This window comes from Scomber scombrus, chromosome 12 (assembly GCF_963691925.1).
Source record: "Scomber scombrus chromosome 12, fScoSco1.1, whole genome shotgun sequence".
NCBI classification, from domain to species: domain Eukaryota; kingdom Metazoa; phylum Chordata; class Actinopteri; order Scombriformes; family Scombridae; genus Scomber; species Scomber scombrus.
The window spans coordinates 4,912,817-4,932,297 of record NC_084981.1 but is presented as its reverse complement, the minus strand read 5'-3'; the positions used below and the strand labels follow the sequence as shown (position 1 = coordinate 4,932,297).

General features: G+C 38.5%; 1 protein-coding gene across 1 annotated transcript in view; it reads right to left on the bottom strand.

The window, feature by feature from the left end:
- The window catches only part of b3gat2 (beta-1,3-glucuronyltransferase 2 (glucuronosyltransferase S)), a 51,990-nt gene extending 34,733 nt beyond the window's left edge, over positions 1 to 17,257 (bottom strand). The window contains exon 1 of the mRNA XM_062430591.1: positions 16,724 to 17,257. Coding sequence (XP_062286575.1) covers positions 16,724 to 17,257 — 534 coding nt within the window. The remainder of the gene's footprint in view (positions 1 to 16,723) is intronic.
- Positions 17,258 to 19,481: the final 2,224 nt, after the last annotated feature.

Here is a 19,481-nt window from a genome sequence, read left to right as displayed (position 1 = left end):
GTTAATAAGAGCATGCTGCATTACCTTTATGGAGTTTTAATTTATCCATGGTTAATTTAACAGACTCTGTTGCACCGTTCAAAATATATTTCCTGTAAATATGAATTGGCCTCATGCAAGGACCGCTCATATAAACAGATTTAACTCAACTTAACTATCAACTGATTTAAGAGAATTTCTTATTCTGAATTTTATTTTAGGTTTGAACAAAATTCACAAGTTGTCTGATCTGTTGTGGGAGACTTTTCCAACGCAGTGGGAAAAACACTCGATCTTAAGAATTATACTGCCTTATTCTGTATGAAAAATACTTGAAGTAAAATCTTGCCAGTTTACTGAGACTTTGAGACTACTGAAAAAAAGGGCTAAAAACAGCCCAGTTTACATGCAGCACAATGTCTCGTTTACTGAGAATATCTGTTAATAAATGTTCAGTTTTACGAACAGGGACAGAAATAAAACACGGACATGCCTGGTGTATTCAGTTAACACGTTGTCATATAAGATTACTGTCTGTTTTCTCTGAACGCAACTCATCTCAGTTTCAGTTTAAGGTAGCTAACAGCTTCATGTTAGCAGTCTCAACTAGCTAACAGCTTCATGTTAGCAGTCTCAACTAGCTAACAGCTTCATATTAGCAGTCTCAACTAGCTAACAGCTTCATGTTAGCAGCATCAACTAGCTAACAGCTTCATGTTAGCAGTCTCAACTAGCTAACAGCTTCATATTAGCAGTCTCAACTAGCTAACAGCTTCATGTTAGCAGCATCAACTAGCTAACAGCTTCATGTTAGCAGTCTCAACTAGCTAACAGCTTCATGTTAGCATCAAGCGAGCTATTAAGCCAGAACATGACAATTAGAAAAATAAAACAGTAAAAAACTCAAATCAAAACATAACTTAAAATGTACTGTTTTTTTCATTAATGATATGTTCTTCTCTTATGTAATGTATTATGTATGTATTTTTGCTTTGATATCTCAGCTACACATTTTTAAATGCTAAAGTTATTATTTTACCTGTTGTTTGTTGTGTTTGTCTCAACTTTGACCCTGATAGTAAGATATCAATAAAAGTATAAAGAATTACTTTTATTAGTGCTTAGTGTTTAGAGCAAAGGGTTGTACCTAGTCATATTTTATTTACAATTCATCAAATGATATCAGATTTTAAAGTCTATGTACACACGTGTGAACCCATGGCAACCCTTTAACCAGAGCCATCCCCACTTAACAAAATCCCCAATTTAACCCCTGTCTGTGATCCCCTTGACCATCTAAGTCATGGACTGCTTTACTTTATTGTTTTTATTATCTAATTTTATATTAACGCATGCCCTCTTCATTTGTCTCACAAATTCAACAGCACTGCTCTGTTGACAGCTGTATTAATATTTTCTAATTATTTCAGGTCCCACAATACCACTACTGACACTGATACATTTGTTATGTTTTCATCTATTGATTTCCGACAGTTAGACTTTGGTGAGGTGAAAGCCCACTTTTTTCATTCTTGAGTAACATTTTTGTGAGAGTAACTTGCCTTTTGTTGCAATTTAGGGATGTTAATTAAGCCAATGATCAAATCTCACAAACATACCTACTCATGAACAAGTGGTATTTATCAAATTGAAATGTTTCAGTTTAAAGACTTGAGTACTCATAATAGCAAACTCACAGTAGAAAATAAGAGATTTAGGATAAGAATACAAAAATAATCTTGTATTATCATATAAATGGCGCAAAGCATTTATTTTGACTCCAAGACAACTTGGAAAAGTGATGATTGAATTTACCTTGCAGCCACCTTTATAACAAATGCTGTTAACCATGCAAGATGTAATAAAACAAATTAAAATACACGCAGTATACTTTTGCAATGTACAGCATTATCAGCAAATGACCTAATAGAACTATTTTTTTTTAGAAAAAACCTTGTGTGTGCCATCGGCAGCAAACTGTCTGCTGAAAGCTGATTATATATCATTATGGATTAATGATAAAGAGTTTTCAGATTTCATATCTGGAGGCCATGAAGAAAGTAGTATTCTGACTCTGCAGCTCTATATGCACTAACCAATGGGCTGGTCCCTTTGCCTCTGGCCTTTATACAGGCTTTCTTTACTGCCAATACAGGGGTAAACCAGGAGCTCAGTCTATCTTGCATCCATTGATTTTAGCATAATCTTGTTTTTAACACTCACCAGACCAATTTCGAAACAGATATAGTTACTTTGATTTTTGTTTTTACTATAAGGCAATATTATATCGCAGAGAAGGTCTGTTTAGGTTTTTACAGAATCGGAACAGCAGAGTCTCAAACACACTCCAACACTGCAACAATCTTGGGAAAGTATTGAGTTGAACAAAAGAAAAAAATCAATACAGCCTCGAATGTAATCCTCCTGCACAGAAAGGCCTCTATTTTGGGAAATGTGTGAGTGTGAGTGTGTGATTTTTAATGCTTACTGTATCACTGGAAGTTGAGTAAAAATCTATATTTCTTCAACAACATACAAATATTCGTTACAGTGGGAAGGAAAGTGTACACCCCATCTTTTTAGGTAGGTTGGCATACAACTCTAATAAATCAATGCAGTGTATTCATCACAGTAAAGTGATTCTGTTGTGTGAAGAAATGATTTTATAGGGAAGAATACAAATATAAGTAGAAAGAATGTCAACTTTTCAGGCAAAGACATATTTGCGACTACTAGCTGCCCTGCATGATTTCTTCAGTCCTACATGTTATTCTTACAGTCTGCAGTAAATCCAGTCCATATCTGACAGAGAGGCTAGAAACCCCCAGACCTCAACCTAGTGATCAAGTTTGTCATCAAGAACAAACTGTAGCTTTGGGGACTGAATTGGGAAAGCAGAAATAGTAAAGGTTGCAGCGAGAGTACACAGTGGGATTTGGTGGTGATAAAGTTGAGTTCAGGAGTACCACTGCTCCACAAGAATAAATCTTGCCTTGGGGTGTAAAAACTCAGCAGACTCTGTGGGTCCATACAATGAGACAGATAGATGCACTGAAGAAGAACATACAGTCGCTGGACGTTGTAAAATTTAACCTTGTCTGCTTTCACATCCTGTTTTGTTCAAATTAGTTCAAAGAGAATCCTGAATAATGTCTTGACACCTTAGCTACAGGAAAGATATTGAATATATTGATGTCATTGTCCTAACTGTATCATAATGACATGCTAAATAGAAATGTAATGCTGGTTGGGTCTTTGTACTCCTGGCTGTAGACTAGAGCCCGACCGATATATCAGTCAGCCAATATTATCAGCTGATATTGACTTATAACAGATATATTGGTATTAGAGAATATGTTGTCCAATATGTGCCATTTTGATGATTTTTCTTTATTCAAATTAAATTAAAAATTAAAAGTTTTTTTGTTCTTTGTTTATTATTATGTTTTTATTTTTTAAATTCATAACTAATTATAATTATTAAATTCCCAGTTAAGTTTACTGTTTCAGTGCACAAATGTAATTTTGGTGGTATAATTTGTATCTATCACATTTAGTGTATAACCCTCCTGTTGTCCCTGATTTTGACCAGTGAGGACAACAAACTCAAAAATGAGGTATAATTTCATTGAAATGAGGCTTATTGACCATAATTTACAAAAATGTGTGTAAAACCTGTGGTAATAAGTTGGAATGAACACACAGTAAAACCACAGTAAAACCAGACCGGGTCAATTTTGACCCATGAAGACAAAAGTTGCACAGTCAGCAGTAAGACAACAGGAGGTTTAAACTGTGCTCTTGTCTTATATCTAAAAGTGAATCTTCAACAGCAGGCATGTCATCCCTGTACTGTATATCCAGGTGTTAGTTTGACCAGGTTTCTCTAAGGAGAACAAAAGAGTGTTCAAAAATTGAAGATTCTGTGATAGTAACATACGACTGATTCACTTAGATCCGCAATTCATAAAAGGCACATCCTTTGATCTTATTCTGCTTTGAATAGGGCCTTACCATCTGTTAAAATTAGACTAACTTGTTTAATAAAAGATATTACCATGTAGACTTGGCACATTGTGCATAGTCATGGTGCTTGCTGATAATTTAATTAATTATCATAATGAAAAAAAATAGAATAATCAAGTTGCTGATAACATGCACATAATGGAATATATCTTTAGTTTTGCCAATGTATTCCACTCAGATAACTTCATGGAGTTTGAAAACAAGACTAAATGAACATCAAGTTTGCATATCACGTCATCTGTGGCGAGACAATTCATGGGCGTTTCAATTTTGTATTTAAAATTGAAGATTTAAAATGCATTGGTGTTGAAAATGAGACACATAGATGGTGAGGTAGAGAAATTTCTATGATTTAGGATATACTCCCTGGAAACGTCTCACCCTTATGGCCTAAATCAAGAATACAATTAGTTCTTCTGTTATTTTTTTTTGGCCTTACACTTAGTATTCACTGTTTAATTAACAGCTTCTTGCCTGCTGTCCAGAGTGTACCCTGTTCCAACCCTTCTTTATATTCTGATGCAGACACTGAAAGATCCTGCTTTAAGCCGTGTCTGCCTTTTTATTATTAGAATGTGTATTAACATTTGATGAGTGAGTCTAGTGGATTCTGCTCACATTTTTAGTTTCCACCTTCTCCCTTTGTTCCAATGTTGGATGCTGATTGATTGTTATGTATTTGATTGCCTTGTTAGGTGCAATGCCAATTATCTTAAAGTGGATCACCTGCATAGTTCCTATTTAAGAGACATCTATACTGCATGATTTTTGTCCAATGTGAATAAAATGACTCATCATTAGTCATCATTATAAGGACAATGCACCACATTTTCCAGCACATAACCCTCTAGTAGTGGCATTTAGTGGCTTAACACCCAGAGAGATAGTGACACCAACAGCTACTAAAAGCAACTAGCCGCCTTTTATACTTTGTTGCTGCCGGGAAAAAGTTGGATAAAACAATCTGGGTGGGACTGAAACCATATAGAATAATAAATATTTACAATAAAACCCAGAAGAGGAAATATTTCCATAAATACATTTTCCCTATAAATAATTAAAAGCCAAGTAACAATCAGTCTAATTATAATAGCGCAGTTCTTAAAACGTACATTCTGTTGTGCTAATCATTCCGTTTTTCAATTATAGTATGTTGTGCTATATCCCTGATTTTCACTGCCGGTGTCCTCCCCAGATGTTTGTTGTTGACGTGATTCAACAATAGGAATGATTCCCATTTTCTTCTGCTTCTACTTATCAGACCAGATCGCAGCAGGCTCTCCGCTCTGACCCTCCACAGTCTCTTCGCCTCACTGATGAATCTGTAATGCTCGTTCTGTACTATACACTAGTTTAAGGTATATAGTGCAGAACCACCAGCGGACACTGTTATATGTTCAGACCTCTCTGTAGCTACTGTTTCATTATATCAATATGGATATCTTCACCAGAGGGCAGACGCTGCTCTGAGATAACAAATAATTCATCTTTGCCACACATGAAAAATCATTTCGGATGCAGCCGACTGCACGACAACCTGTAAGTCCTGACAAATGATAGCGTCGGCGGCTCAGTCAGTAAACGCCTGCTATTTACAAGTAAACAAAAGAAAAAGCTTGGGGTGAAAAATACAGTGCTGAGAGGAATCACATCTCATTTGACTCGCAGCCAGGACACTGTCTCGCAGTGGCGCTGGCTCAGTTGGGTAATCAACTCTGTCTCCCTTCCCTGCAAACAAATAGGTGAGAAGTGAATTGTGTGTACACACAAAGAGACTCTTAATGATGAAGTATATGAAATCCATTATGGATGTTCTCGTTTCCTGCCACCTGCCCCGGAGAAAGAGCCGTCATTGTTTTGTTTGCGCACTGGGATGAGTGTTCAGGTGGCTGGGTTGGGTGTGATTTTAATCAAGCGTATTTTTTATCTGTGCGTTATTAATATGCATGGCAGAGGCAAACTGAGAAAGGGAGGGAAGAAATGAGCTGGGAGAAAATGAATGAATCAAATTAGGGGGGCTGGGGACGGGCTATGAAACTGTGATGCAATGGTGCGTGATATGTGTGCAGGTTGAATGCTTTATGGGTTTATATGGAGAGAAAGAGAAAATGAAAGAGATGAAGGTGCTTGCATATTGAGTGTGTAGATGTGTGTGTGTGGAGGTGCATGAGAATAAATGAGTGAATTCAGAGAGAATGCCTGCAAACCTGAACACATATTGTACTGTAACGTTGCAGTGTTTCTTGTTTTGTTCACTGTATGCGTGTTTGTATGCTGTACATACATTTGATTGTGTGTATATATATATATACTCATTTTTTTAAATGAAATCCTGGAGTCTTGTCACCCAAATCATGAAGTTGTGCTGCAACAGGAGCCTGTAACTCACAACAGCTGACTTATTGCACTTCCGAAAAATATTTATTTTGATTGTTTGGACAATGTGGGGCTTTAAAGGGAATAGTCCTTTTTTAGAAATAAGGGTGCATAAACTCCTTGTGCCTGTTATATAATGTGCATGCCAATTAAGCATAAATAGTAGTTACCAGGATGTAACTCTAGTTCTATGAGTACATGCGTAGCCCTCTAGCCAATTGTCACAGTGAGGGAGGAAAGGCGATGTGGTTTACGGGGATAACTGTGCATATTTTAATAATAATAATGGCAGCGACACTACTGGCTACACCGGTGAGCATACATCCATGAGCATGCTACTGGCATGCTACATGAACATGTAAATAGAACTGAATACATTTATGTTCATTCCTTTGAAAGTTGTCCAGTGGCACATGAAGCCAAAAAAAAGCAACTTTTTCTGAAAACATACTGCACACGCTCTATGGGTTATGCGCCATGGAGCATGCTCAATAGAGATTTCCAATGTCCAAGATGGCTAACTTCAAGTCTAGCCCTCTGGCTTCAAGTTTGTTCCTCTACAGGCCCAATAGCATCCCATGACATTGTAATAACACAGTTTGGCTGCTATATCAAACTGGTTTCAAAGCCAAAATAAATCGCTCTCCTTATATCCTGTTGTGTATTCATAGATCCATGGCATGCTACAACTAGGTGAAACACTGCCAAAAGGTTCCAGGTAAAACTCAAGTGCTAGAATTATTGTTCCACATGTTGGAGTAAGGGGATTACTGGTACTGCAGTAACACAAATTTAACACAGCAATTTAACACTTTATCAAACAGAGGGAATTAGAAATAAAGTCTTATCTCTAATATAAGCCTGCTTCTAATAAAGGCATGGCACACTCTGTAGGGTACTTAATTAAGGCCCTGGCCACTATTTGAGGAAATATGGTATTTGTTTTCCTTCTGATACTGAGACAAGAACGACCATTCTCATGTCTGTGAGTTATGTACGGAGCTGGACTCAATATGTGGTTAGCCTAGCTTAGCATAAAGACTGGATGCATGGGAAAACAGCTAAAGCTAAGGAGACTTTCAATATGAATAGTCTCTGACATTAATTTTTTAATTTTTATTCATTCATTTATGAAGACAACACACATCAAGATTTCTGAAAATGTTGTTGCTAATTTTCAACCATAGCCCTTTTGGCAAGATGTTCTAAGACGGTCAAAGTGATACATTGCATAGATTAGACAGCCTTTGAGTTATAAGTGTATTTTTTCACTTCAGACAGCGCCAGGCTGGCTGTCTCCACTCCTAAAACTAGACTAATCCCATCTTGACTAAATTTCCATACATAAAACAGACGAGACCGATGTTAAAGTGTACTTCCCAGGATGTTAAATTATTCCTTTAAATCTCCATCTACTGTCGCACACATCCTAAGTCAACATGGATAATAGCCAATGATCAATGTGTTACAATTACTACAACATCCATATTCAGCCAATGACAGAAACCCCAGATATGGGTCCAAAAAAAGTTATTCTGTGGGAATTTAAATTTCTGAGATATAAATAACCTCTTTGATAGAAGTAAGAAGCTGTAAGAACAGGTAAACTGATGATGCAGGTAAAAGACATATTTTTTGGCACATGGCCTTCGTCACAAGGCCCGTTGATGAAAACGCCAATTTTATTTCAATTAGTTTCTATGAATATGAGCTTCTTTTAAATGTGTCCCAGTCACTGTTGGACACAGTGGGGAACGAGGGAAAAAAGGGATTTGATGAGGGAGTAGAAAGCACAGGAAAGGAAAGGTGTTCAGTCAAACTGCAAACTGAAAATAGACGGCTGTAGACACAAGAGAGCTGGTGCATAACACCTTTTAACATTTACATCGGCCCTTAAAAGACTTCAACCTTTCCGTCACCTTCCTTTCTCCTCCATCCTTATCCTCCCACCAGCCCGACTACGAACAATTTCTCTCAGCGAGGTTCTTCTCCTTTCTGCTTCGCTTCCCTGACATTACAACACCACCCCCCTTTGCTTCTCCCACTACACTATGTAATTATGATAATTGCTCATAGGGGTTTGAGGAAATTGAATTTCCCATTTTGCTCTGGTTCTTTTATCCCACCAGTTTCTCTTTGTGCTGCCTCCCCATTGCCCTGCGATTCTCTACAGGCCTGGACTCTGCTGCTTGGACACTTGATCAAATACATCCTTAATGTTTGCATGTGTGTCTTTGGACCATTTCCTCTAAAAATAGAAAGTCTTTTACCCAATCCCTTACCGCCAGCTGACTCCCCAATGAGATGTATAACTTAGAGAGAAGGAAATATCCACACTATGAAAGTATAATGAAATTCTAATTTAATTGCAAAGACGAATTATCAAAGATATTGAATGTAAGCACACATTCTTAAAAGTTTCAACGCCTTCTGACTTGAAATGGAAAAGAGCTGCATTTCAGCGCAGCAGTGGATTTCCACCACTAATATACAATCTGAGAAGCCATCACACCATATCAAAACTAATAAAGGAATACTAGACCAAGCATGGCACCCTTCAACAAAAAGGTATCCTGAGTCACACTTCAGCACAGAGCATTTGCCACAGTACCTGCTCCCTAAAATAGTCAATGTGACTGCTGTGGAGCTTTCAGGGCCGGGGGGAGTTCAATTATTCAAAAAAGGTCTGAGGAAAGTCTTGCTGGCTGACAGGCTGCTGCAGCTGAATCAAACAGCTCTGCCATGCTGCCGTCAGCTGAAAAACCCTCCATCCCCAGAGTCAGCTTTTCAGGAATGAGGAGGAGGAAAAAGCTCAACTTAATTTTCTTGATTGCTTGTTACCCCACCGAGTCAGAATGGGTTCCTTGGCTGTGAAAGTGACCCAACAGAGTTGAGGTCAAAACAATGAACTCAGTCTTGCAAAAATCATTGTCTTCTTTCAAATCTCTTCTGAAAAGTCATTTCTTTCAAAAGGCTTTTGAATAATCGCTTTTAAATGATTTATTCCAAAAATTTATTACGATTTGGAAAACTTTTTTGCTTTTTCATTTTGTCCTTGTAAAGCACTTTTGTCATCTTTGGTTTTGTAATCTTTGATAGATTCATCATTTATACATCAACAAAGAGGCATTTCATGAGTTCTTTTAAAGGTATTGTTTGGTTTTCCCATGGTTGCTTGAAACAGATTCATCTATATACAAAGCCTACATACTGAGACAAAGATCATCAAAACAACCAGCGAATCACCACATAAGAAATAATAACCAAACCACTGCCAACAAAGGAAAATCAATACTGAAGCAAATAACCAACACACAAAAAATCCAGATCTAGTGGGTTTCGCCAAACAAACTGTACTGCACAGCCTTGCCACACACACATGCTCGCATCAGTACATTTGAAACTAATCACTAGTGATGACAATATCGACCAAGCACAGAGCTTCATTTTTGGGATGACTCACCATAGGTGACTAGGATCCACTGCCGGTGTCACCCACTGTAACTGTTCATTGTCTTTTCAGCTACTGTACAGTTATTGTGCGCTTGTTTAACACACATTCCCCTAGAGCCAGTTTGGTCAAGACAGCTGGTTCAGTGATGCAAAATGACACTGTTTATATCACTGGGTGAAGAGGTAGAAAACTGTAAGACATTTACTGATGGACACAAGTTAAGTTTGACACTATATTCTTTCCTTTTTATTTAGCTTCTTCTTCTTGAATGTTACCATTCATTTGATATGGTCACCTCAAAATATAATTTCCCATGGGAGCCAAAGCTTCCCGACAACCACCTAATTGGTGTCCATGGTTATGATAACTGGCACTCGTCAAAGTGAAAGCTGAGACCTGGGAATACAGTGACATTACTACAGAGACTTTTGATAAGTGGTAAGACTATTTTAAGTGTCCACCCAAACTGTGATAGTCTCCTCATTGTGTAAAAAGAAAGTTCAACTACACTAAGAACAGTACGGGTCAAAGTTGGGATGGACAGTGAGGGGTAGTTTGGGTAATAATTTGACCGTTTGCCTTATGGAGATTTGTTTAAAATCCATTGGATAATCTGACTGCTGGTCTTTCTTACCACTTTAAACTTCTTTTTTTAGCCTGTATATAACACTTGACTCACCAATATTATAACACATTAGGAAAGATGGACAAAGCAGGCATGAATCTGGCATTGTTGTTCTCCCTTGTTCGCCTTTTACCACATAAATCCTCCCACTGTGCTTTGGGAGATATTATACTAAAATAACCCAAAAGCCATCACTGAAGCCTCACTCACTGTGGCTTAGCGAACTTCTAACAATCCCATTATTCTGGGTACACTGTCCAATGATGGTTTAAATGCTGTTTAGCAGGCTTGTCTGTCCTCAAGAGAATACATTTCTGGAAGAAATAATAAGTACCCATAACCTTTTAGCATTTCTTAAAATAAAATAAAATTTAAAATCAGTACACAAAACCTGTATAATTCAAACTGCTTAAACACTATGTTAGTTTAGCCTAAAGCGTGGGATGCTCCCATGATGCCAGCACTCTGACTCCTGAGGGCAGAAATGCAAAATCACTTTAAAAAACCAACAGGAAGCAGTGTGTGTTAAGGGGGGCAATCAAGGCGTAATTGCGTGGAGGGCATTAAATGAGCAGTCTTGCATTTCCTGACACCTTATTGACTGCTGGGAGGTGACTCAGCCGGAACATGTCGCGTGAATAATAAACCGTGCCAGACCTGACTAACGTGCGGAAACGGAGCGCGCGCCTCTTAAAGTCTCGTCTTGATGCAAAATGCCTTTCCACCTGACTTCTCTGCTGAAAGAGGAACGTGGGGAGGCTTGTTAAACATTTGCTACGTACCGATGTTTTTTTCATAGGGGGGTGAAAGGGGGGGGGGCTTGTAACACATTTTGATCATCGCTCTGTGATAGCTTGTATCCCGCTCTTGAAGCTAAACAGCTCAGGCAGCTACATCATGTAATCAACAACCCGGAGTCAAGAATGAGGCTGATTCTGTCCCAGCTGGGGTTGCTCATTTGTTAATTGGACATCTGCAGGTCAGAAATGACTTGTCTTTACTCTCCAGTAGATATTAGAAGATATTAGATAAATTAATAGAATATTAGTGAAATTGGTTCTTTTAGGTGGTTAAATCAACATGGCTATGAGTCATAATTCTTACCTGTGTTCATTATAAACATATAGAACATAAATTATCAGTTACACAACTATAATGAAAAAAATGAGGTTGTACATGTTACAATTATCTCTATTCTGTTGCGTCAGTGCATAATCTGGGAGTTTAAGAAGCAGTGTTTCTACAATAACAACATGTATTTCTCTATTTGAGTTATCTAGATCATTTAGTATTTTCCAATGTTACATTTTTTAGTACTAAAATCCATCTTTGTCTGTCCAATAACAGCGTTTTACCCTCTGAGCTGTGATGTGGTGGTGGATACTTGCTGGTAGTAGGTTTTGATGCCAGCACACACCATCGGAAATAAACTAACACACAGCTGCCAGGAGGAAGATATGCTTGATTTGGCTAACTTACATGTACCCTGTGGAGTTGCTGTATAAAGCAGAATTTCTATGAGTGGGTCCATGTTTTGTCTGTATTGTGCACACGCAACAAAAATCAACAATGCAGGATTTAAAATACTTTTTAAATGTGTTATGAGGAAAGAAATGAATTCAACATCTTTGTTAGACCTCAAGGACACAATGAATGTATCGTGTGTATGTGTATGTGTGTGGTGAATAATACTCAGTTTAAATAATGTTTACTTTTTTTCTTTTTCATGGAACATAGAACAAATGGCTTCAATTTGAAACATAAAGGCTATTCTACACACAGTTTTAGTCACATTTTTCACTCCATCTCACACATAAAGTATCTTACAAAACCACTTTGTATTGTAATCAGTACAGCTGTCTATACCAGCTGTGGAATGCTGCTGAAGCATATTTTCACATATTTAATTCTGTTTTCTATCATTCTTTTACATTAACTACAGTGTTTAGGTATTATGCTACCAACATATGGTGATACAGTTTTTACCTCTGTTGCACTTAATTAAGAGATATAAAGTATGGCATGACTGTGACATTTATGTAGTCAGGCTATATGAAGGTATTGTTTCAATGAACAGTATTGTATTAAGATTGGCTGAGAAAATCTAAACGTAACCTTTTAGTGAAAAAACCTATTCTGTTCCTACAAAAGCATTGCTAGTACAGTGTGAAAAATCCACAATGAATTACTGTAGAAATATTACTAAAATAATATTTTAGCTGCTTGAATTCCACTTCAGTATTTTTTCCTCCCAGAATGATGTGAAGGTTTCTATTAAGGAGCTGCCACCCACTATAAGCACAGTAACTGCCATCAGTCTAAAGCCTGCAGACAGTTTCTGCAGGTTATTACTGCCGTATGACAGCCTATTATCTCTCTATGACAGGCCATTACCTGCACAGAGGAGCTAGGTAATGAAATAGGCAGGAGGACAGTGAGAAGACAGTGTGCTATCAACAAATCGAACAGATGCTCTTTACACTGAGCCACAGGCAAGGAATCTAGAGTCTGCGTCAGAGTGGAGTCGACTACAGCACACTGGCATGACAATGATGGGTATTTTTACCCAAGTGTTGCATTCAAGGGTTGAAATGGAGGGAAACGCCATCGAAAGACAGGATGAGGTTCTGGATAAAGCTGGATTTCTTTAGCCTGAAAAAACATTTTAATTACACCTGCATTTGTTTTGTTTGATGCAGCATAATCCTAAGAAAGTAAAGATATTGGAATCTATCTGCCATTATTTTAAGATAGTCTACTAAAGTTAGTTTTTACATGCTAGGCTGTAAAGTTCTCTTTTGCTGGTCAAAATAACAGGCACCCATAACATACTCCACAGTCTATACTATCAAAATCCAATAACATTTAAATGGGATATAATTGATCAGGCGGATATAAGAGAAAAGCTTCTCTGAGAATGCAAAGTTTCATCTTACTTTGTTTTAACAAACCAAATAAAAGGGAGTTATGATATAAAAATTCAACTACATTAAAGGGAATTTTGCACATTTCCAGGTCTATATTATACTGTAAATCTGGAGCTCTACTGGAATATCTTTGCATGATTTACAGTTCAAAAAACTCCTTTTTATACTCATATTGACCCTTTATGCAGATCCTCAGTTCAGCTTCTGTCAGAAACAGACTGTTTTAGCTCCTGTCTCTTTAAGCCCCCCTCTAAATGAGCCCACTCTCTTCTGATTGGAACTTTGACCATGTTTAATATTGATATCTAACATCAAAACAGCATACAACAGAACAGAAACACAACAGAAAACCACAAAAAGCAGAATGTGACCTCTGTTTCTCTGTTTCTACCCAGATTTGGGTGCTACTGCAGCTCTAGATAAGCATGATGGACTTTTCTCATTAAAACCAACCAAGACCAGCAGTTTGTGCTCAGTTCATGTTGCTGTTAATTTCCTTACACTGACTACTTTTTTCCACAACTTACCCTCTCTCACTCTCTCTCTCTCTCTACTGATGAACAGCAACAGTCTTCTCTGGTCTAACAGTCACATTTTCAGTCAGCGGGCTTTGTTCTCTTTTATCCAAACAAGTAAAAGGAAGGAAAGCAGCAGAGCTCAAACAGAGTGCATCAATCACACTTAATCTAAATGCGCCCTCGCTTTACCCTGCTGTTTTCAGAACACATTTTAGATGCAGGTGGAAGACGCATTAGTAGACAAAAGGAAAAGGCCTTCTCAAAATTAACATGCTGCAGTGAAAACATGTAATTTTCATTTTTATAAAGAGGCAGTAAAATACTCAGATAGAGGAGAGCAAATTATTTTCTCAATGGACTCCTAACCCTAACCCTAAATTGTTTTTTTTAATACTACATGTAAATCAAACACTTCAACAATCAATATTCTTCTAGTTTTCACTGCATTCTTCGGTGCAAAGTTCCCAGCTTATTTATGTAAAAAGAAATGAATTAACTTTTTTATTTTTTTCTCGAAAATGATAGCAATTTCAGATTTCCATCTTTCAATGGCCGTAATCAGAGTGAGCAATCAGCAATCAGAGAAGCATTCATTCACTGTGTTTTTGTGCTTTTATTTAGAGGGAGAGGATTGCTTTGTTGCTTCTCCCTTTGTTGCTATCGACTTGTCTTTCTTCATTACCTGGAAGACGACAATGTGGTTTTAACATAAATGGTAGCAGGCGTTTACCCCACCCCCCACCCCCACCCCAATGCACACTCTCAGACGAAGACTCGACTTACATTACACGGATGTATCAGCTTTCCAATGCTCAAGGTTGTTACTGGCTTGTCATCCAGTCTGTTGTTCAACTCGCAGATTCGCAGACTACAACCAGTCGATATGTTTTTATCAGTTCTTCTCATCAGTGTGTCTCGTACTGGTCTAAATGTGTCTTCAAATACTTTTTATGGAGGTAAGAATTTCAGGGCATGAAAAGGATCAAATTGGACATGGTTGAGAATAAGAAAATAAAAATATATCATTTGTTTTAATCTAAAAGAGACACACATCTTTATCAAGCCATGTCATCCCTACCCTTGTATAAACTCACATACACAGTCACACTCACAGAATCCTGATTATCAATCCTAAACTGGACAGTGGATCAGTAGGAAATTGGACAGTGGTGCTACTGAGATGAAGATTTGAAACTGGCAACCTTAGTTCACCAAAACACCCTGAGCACCATCATCTCCACATCCATCTCTGTCACTACTCTCCCTCACACACACTCCTCTCTTCATTTTAGCCTTCACTCAGCTCCCACTCTGTTTCTGTCATTCTCTGTCTGTCTCTCTCTCTCTCTCTTTCTCTCGCACACATAGATTTACTCCTTTAACACCAAACATCCATACAGTTTTACCAGTTTTACTAAAATACATTGGCTTAATAAAAACCAGGGTCTGGAGCCTCCTGCAGGGTTCCAGTGGGATCTCATCAACATGAAAAATCTTTGAATTTCTATGTTTCGGTTCCTTTGAGATTATCCCATTTGGGGAATGCCTGCAAATGATGTCTCCTGTGCGGCTCAAAGCACAGCAAGAAAAGCGGGAAATAGACCCTTTACCCTCATAGTGTTGATGCTGTGAATAAAGGTGACTGAATATCACTTGTTATAACATCAATACATAAATCTGAGGGACAAAATCCGATGTAAGGTCTGTCTATTTACAGTGGAGGGATGTTTCTGACATTCATCAAGGTACCAACACAACCAGTGGTGACATCACCTTCATTTCAGGTACTTAATTTGAGTGTTTTCCATTGTCTACTACAACTACTTTACAAATTAATAATTTACATACAAAACATATAATAAACAAATATGATTATATGATAGATGAAACATCCCAGCAGTATGTGGAGCAGTTAAATTTAGCTTCATGCACATCAGCATAACAGTTACATTATTACAATGCTGTTGGCATGTTAATGCATTAATGTTAATCATAAGGCTGTATAATTATATGACTTTGATAGCGGCCATTCTGTATAACGAGTGTTTTTTATGTCTGAGGCTTTAAATAGAGCCTATGTTACTTTTGCTGAAAGGCAGCCACTGTGAACACAAGTGACCACTATGAGAGAATGATGATTGTTTTAAAATGTGGATTATCAGTGGCACAAGTAGCCAAAAATCCTACAATCAGTGAAGTGACTCAGTAATATCTGCAGCACTATATCTAACCATCAGCTATTGATCATAGCAGACCATGTAAGATTGTTGCAGCAAAACTGACTGTTTTATCACTTTTTTAACTTTTCATTTGTAAAATATATGTATATGTATTTCGTCTTTCTGAAGTTAGTGTTGCTCCATTTTGCTGAAAGTAGGCTGTGTAAGTAAAATTCTCATTACAGGACTTTAACTTGAAGCGTAGATTTAGCTTTTACTAAGTTTCTTAATAAACCTCATGGCTTATTATTACACTTATTATTATTAGTAATATTAATTATATATTGCTAAGGTGAGTAACCTTGGCTTTTTACTTTCTCTTTTTACTTTCTCTTTTATTCTAATTTAGTTTTTGTTTTAAATTGAGTTCTTATTATTCCTTTTATTGTTTTTATTTATTATTATATTTGTGCATGATTATATTATATTTTAATAACTGTACAGCTGTACTTTGGTCAACTGAGGTTGTTTTTAAATGTGCTTTACAAATAAATCTTGACTTGACTATTATTAGTTTAAGATGACTGTAAGTTAAAGGTGAAGCGCACATATTGATGCAGTGGTGAGTGATGACCGAGCAGGACAGCAGTGTGTGTTACCTCTTCAAACAGCTCCAGGCTGTACGTGTTGTCGTCATCCGCGAAGAAAACCACCCCTGCGTCCCGTTTGCTCCGGTGCTGCCGGAGCCACGCGAGAGCCGCATTCCTCTGTTCGGTGGCGCGTGGCATCCCGGCGCGCTTGAACCTGCGGGGTGTGAACACATGCAGGTGCGTGTATGGCACGCCGCACCGGGCCAGGAAGCGCGCCACCAGCTCCGTGCGCACAGTGGAGTCCTCCACTACGATCCAGTGGAGCCGGGGCACCTGACGGAAGGCGTGGGCAAGCCGGGTCAGCTCGGCTTTCTGCACCGGACGGGTGTAAGTGGGAGTGATGGCGTAGATAACCGGCAGGGCGGACTGGTTCTGGGTGCCACCTACCCCCGGTGCGCCGGTACGGGCCGCCCGCTGCGCCCTGTTGGTCCGACCGACGGCCGGAACCCGGATCGTCCTTTTACTGTCGATATCGATCATGATGATGACAATAAGGACCCAGGGCAGCAGGATGAAGAAGCGGCTGAAAAACACTGATTTCATGGCGAGGCTGAAGTTACCGTGCGCCCTCTCTTTCACTCCATCTCAAACGGAAAAGCGCCGATCGCAACTCCTGAAAGCCCTGCTTTCTAATCCTCTTCTTTATTTTTCATGACCAAACAACAAAAACCAGTACGATGAGTCCATTTCAAACTATGTAAAGCACAAAAGCATCCGCTGTGGTCCCCCCCCGTCCCGACGGGACTGTTTCCCCGGAGTCCCCCTCTTCCTCCTCCTCCTCCTCCTCTTCTCTCGGATGGGACTTGAGCGCTTCTTCGCCGTCCTATCCTCCTCCAGCTCACTCTCACCTGCCCCGTTAAATTCCCATATCCAGAGGTCCGTCAGTGTGTGTTTCCAGAGGAGAAAAACAAGCCGGAGAAGTCCTCCCTGCAGCGGCCGGTGATAACCCACCGATGTGCGCCGCCGAGGAGCATCACTTGGCGAGGACGGAGCGCTGCTCTGAGTCTGAGGATAATAAGGCAGGAGGGGAGGAGCAGGTGCAGAGCAGAGGAGGAGAGACGGGATAGAGGAGAGGACCTGGGGAGAGAGAGAGAGAGAGAGAGAGAGAGAGAGAGAGAGAGAGAGAGAGAGAGAGAGAGTGCATGAGAGGAAAGGGAGAGAGAGAGAAGGATAGGAGAAAGAGGGAGGGAGGGAGGGAAGGAGAGAGGAGGGGAAAGGGAAAAAGGCCTTGTTATGTTGTGCGCATCAGTGTCCGCTGAGGATAAAACCAGCTGATAGAGAGGCATGGAGACACACACACACACAGCAAGAGAGAGAGAGAGAGGGAGAGAAGCTTGTGTTACTAAATCTCATGCTGTGTTTGTTAAGAATAAATTATTGTATAAAAAATAGGAGGACTTGATATGAGGACTCAAGGGACCCAAATACCTCCAGGCGTCCTTGAGTGGGGTTCCAAGGGTCCACACACTGATAAAACAAAAAGAGGAATAATTTAATTTGAGAAATACATTAATTGTATACATGCATTTCACTTTCATCTTTTCACATTAAGTTTAGGTTATGCTACACTGTAAAAACTATAACCAAAAGGACAACGAAACATCTTAACTAAATGTGTCCTGCATACATTCAAATACATATTGTAGGGTTTTTTGTGGCATTTTTTGCTTTATTGTATATATTGCAGTATAGATACAGGACAGGAAACACGAGGAGAGGGAGAGGTGACATGCAACATACTGTACTTAAGGTAACTGAGGCATATTATATTAGGAACTTGTGGTAATGTGGCATGAATCCTAAACCACAATAAGCTACATGGACATCCAGAGACCTCATAACATTAATATGAATAAAGCTGAGGCAATTAGCTGTGTAACTGTGTGGCAGAAAACTTCATCTGTAACAATTTCAATACTTTGATTAACCATTTATATCATTTTTTAAGATAAAAATTGTGGGGTAACAAATGTGATCCTTGTTTTCTCAGCCTTACATAATAGTATAAAACAGAGTATCTTTGGGTTTTAAAAAAACTGTTGTTCAGAGAAAATGAGCATGAAGACCTTGGGCTAAAAGAACGTATGATATGCAAATTATGAATCAATGAAGTGAGAAAACATTTGGCAAATTATTCAATAATAAATGTAGTATGTATGTAGTTGCAGCCCTAAATATAAATCCTTTAAATGAAGCTGGAATTTTTCAAACTAGAAACTGTAGATCTATGTATATAGTATATACATGTATAAAACTTTCCACATAGCAAGACAGGGAAGAAACCTACAACGCTGGGACTACAGAAAGTAACACAATGTCTAGTACAAAAACAATGGGTGCAACGATTTTATTTATATCGACTGTAACCATTGTAGTGCGCCACAATGGAAGACTCAAGAAGCATTTGGGACATGTCAAAGCATCCCAGTAAAAAGACTACTATGACAGAATGTTTACGCCTTCTCTCATCTACTTTGACAATTTCTACAATGTGCTCTATGACGTTTACCAAAAGAGAACAACTACGAACATGACAAAGCAAAAGAATAGCAAAATAATGTTGTTGGTGCTTTCGGGTCTAACTTGTTGTCCACTGTGTCTCTCTCTCAAAAGACAAAAACATTGTCTAGTCTGATCCTTTCATAAGAATACCTGATGATGATATTATATAATTACCAATTCCCCATGTGTCATTATCACCTTATTTGATTGTACAAGGTCATACTTAAAAACAGTTGATTCTCAGACGGGGTTCACCTGAACGGAC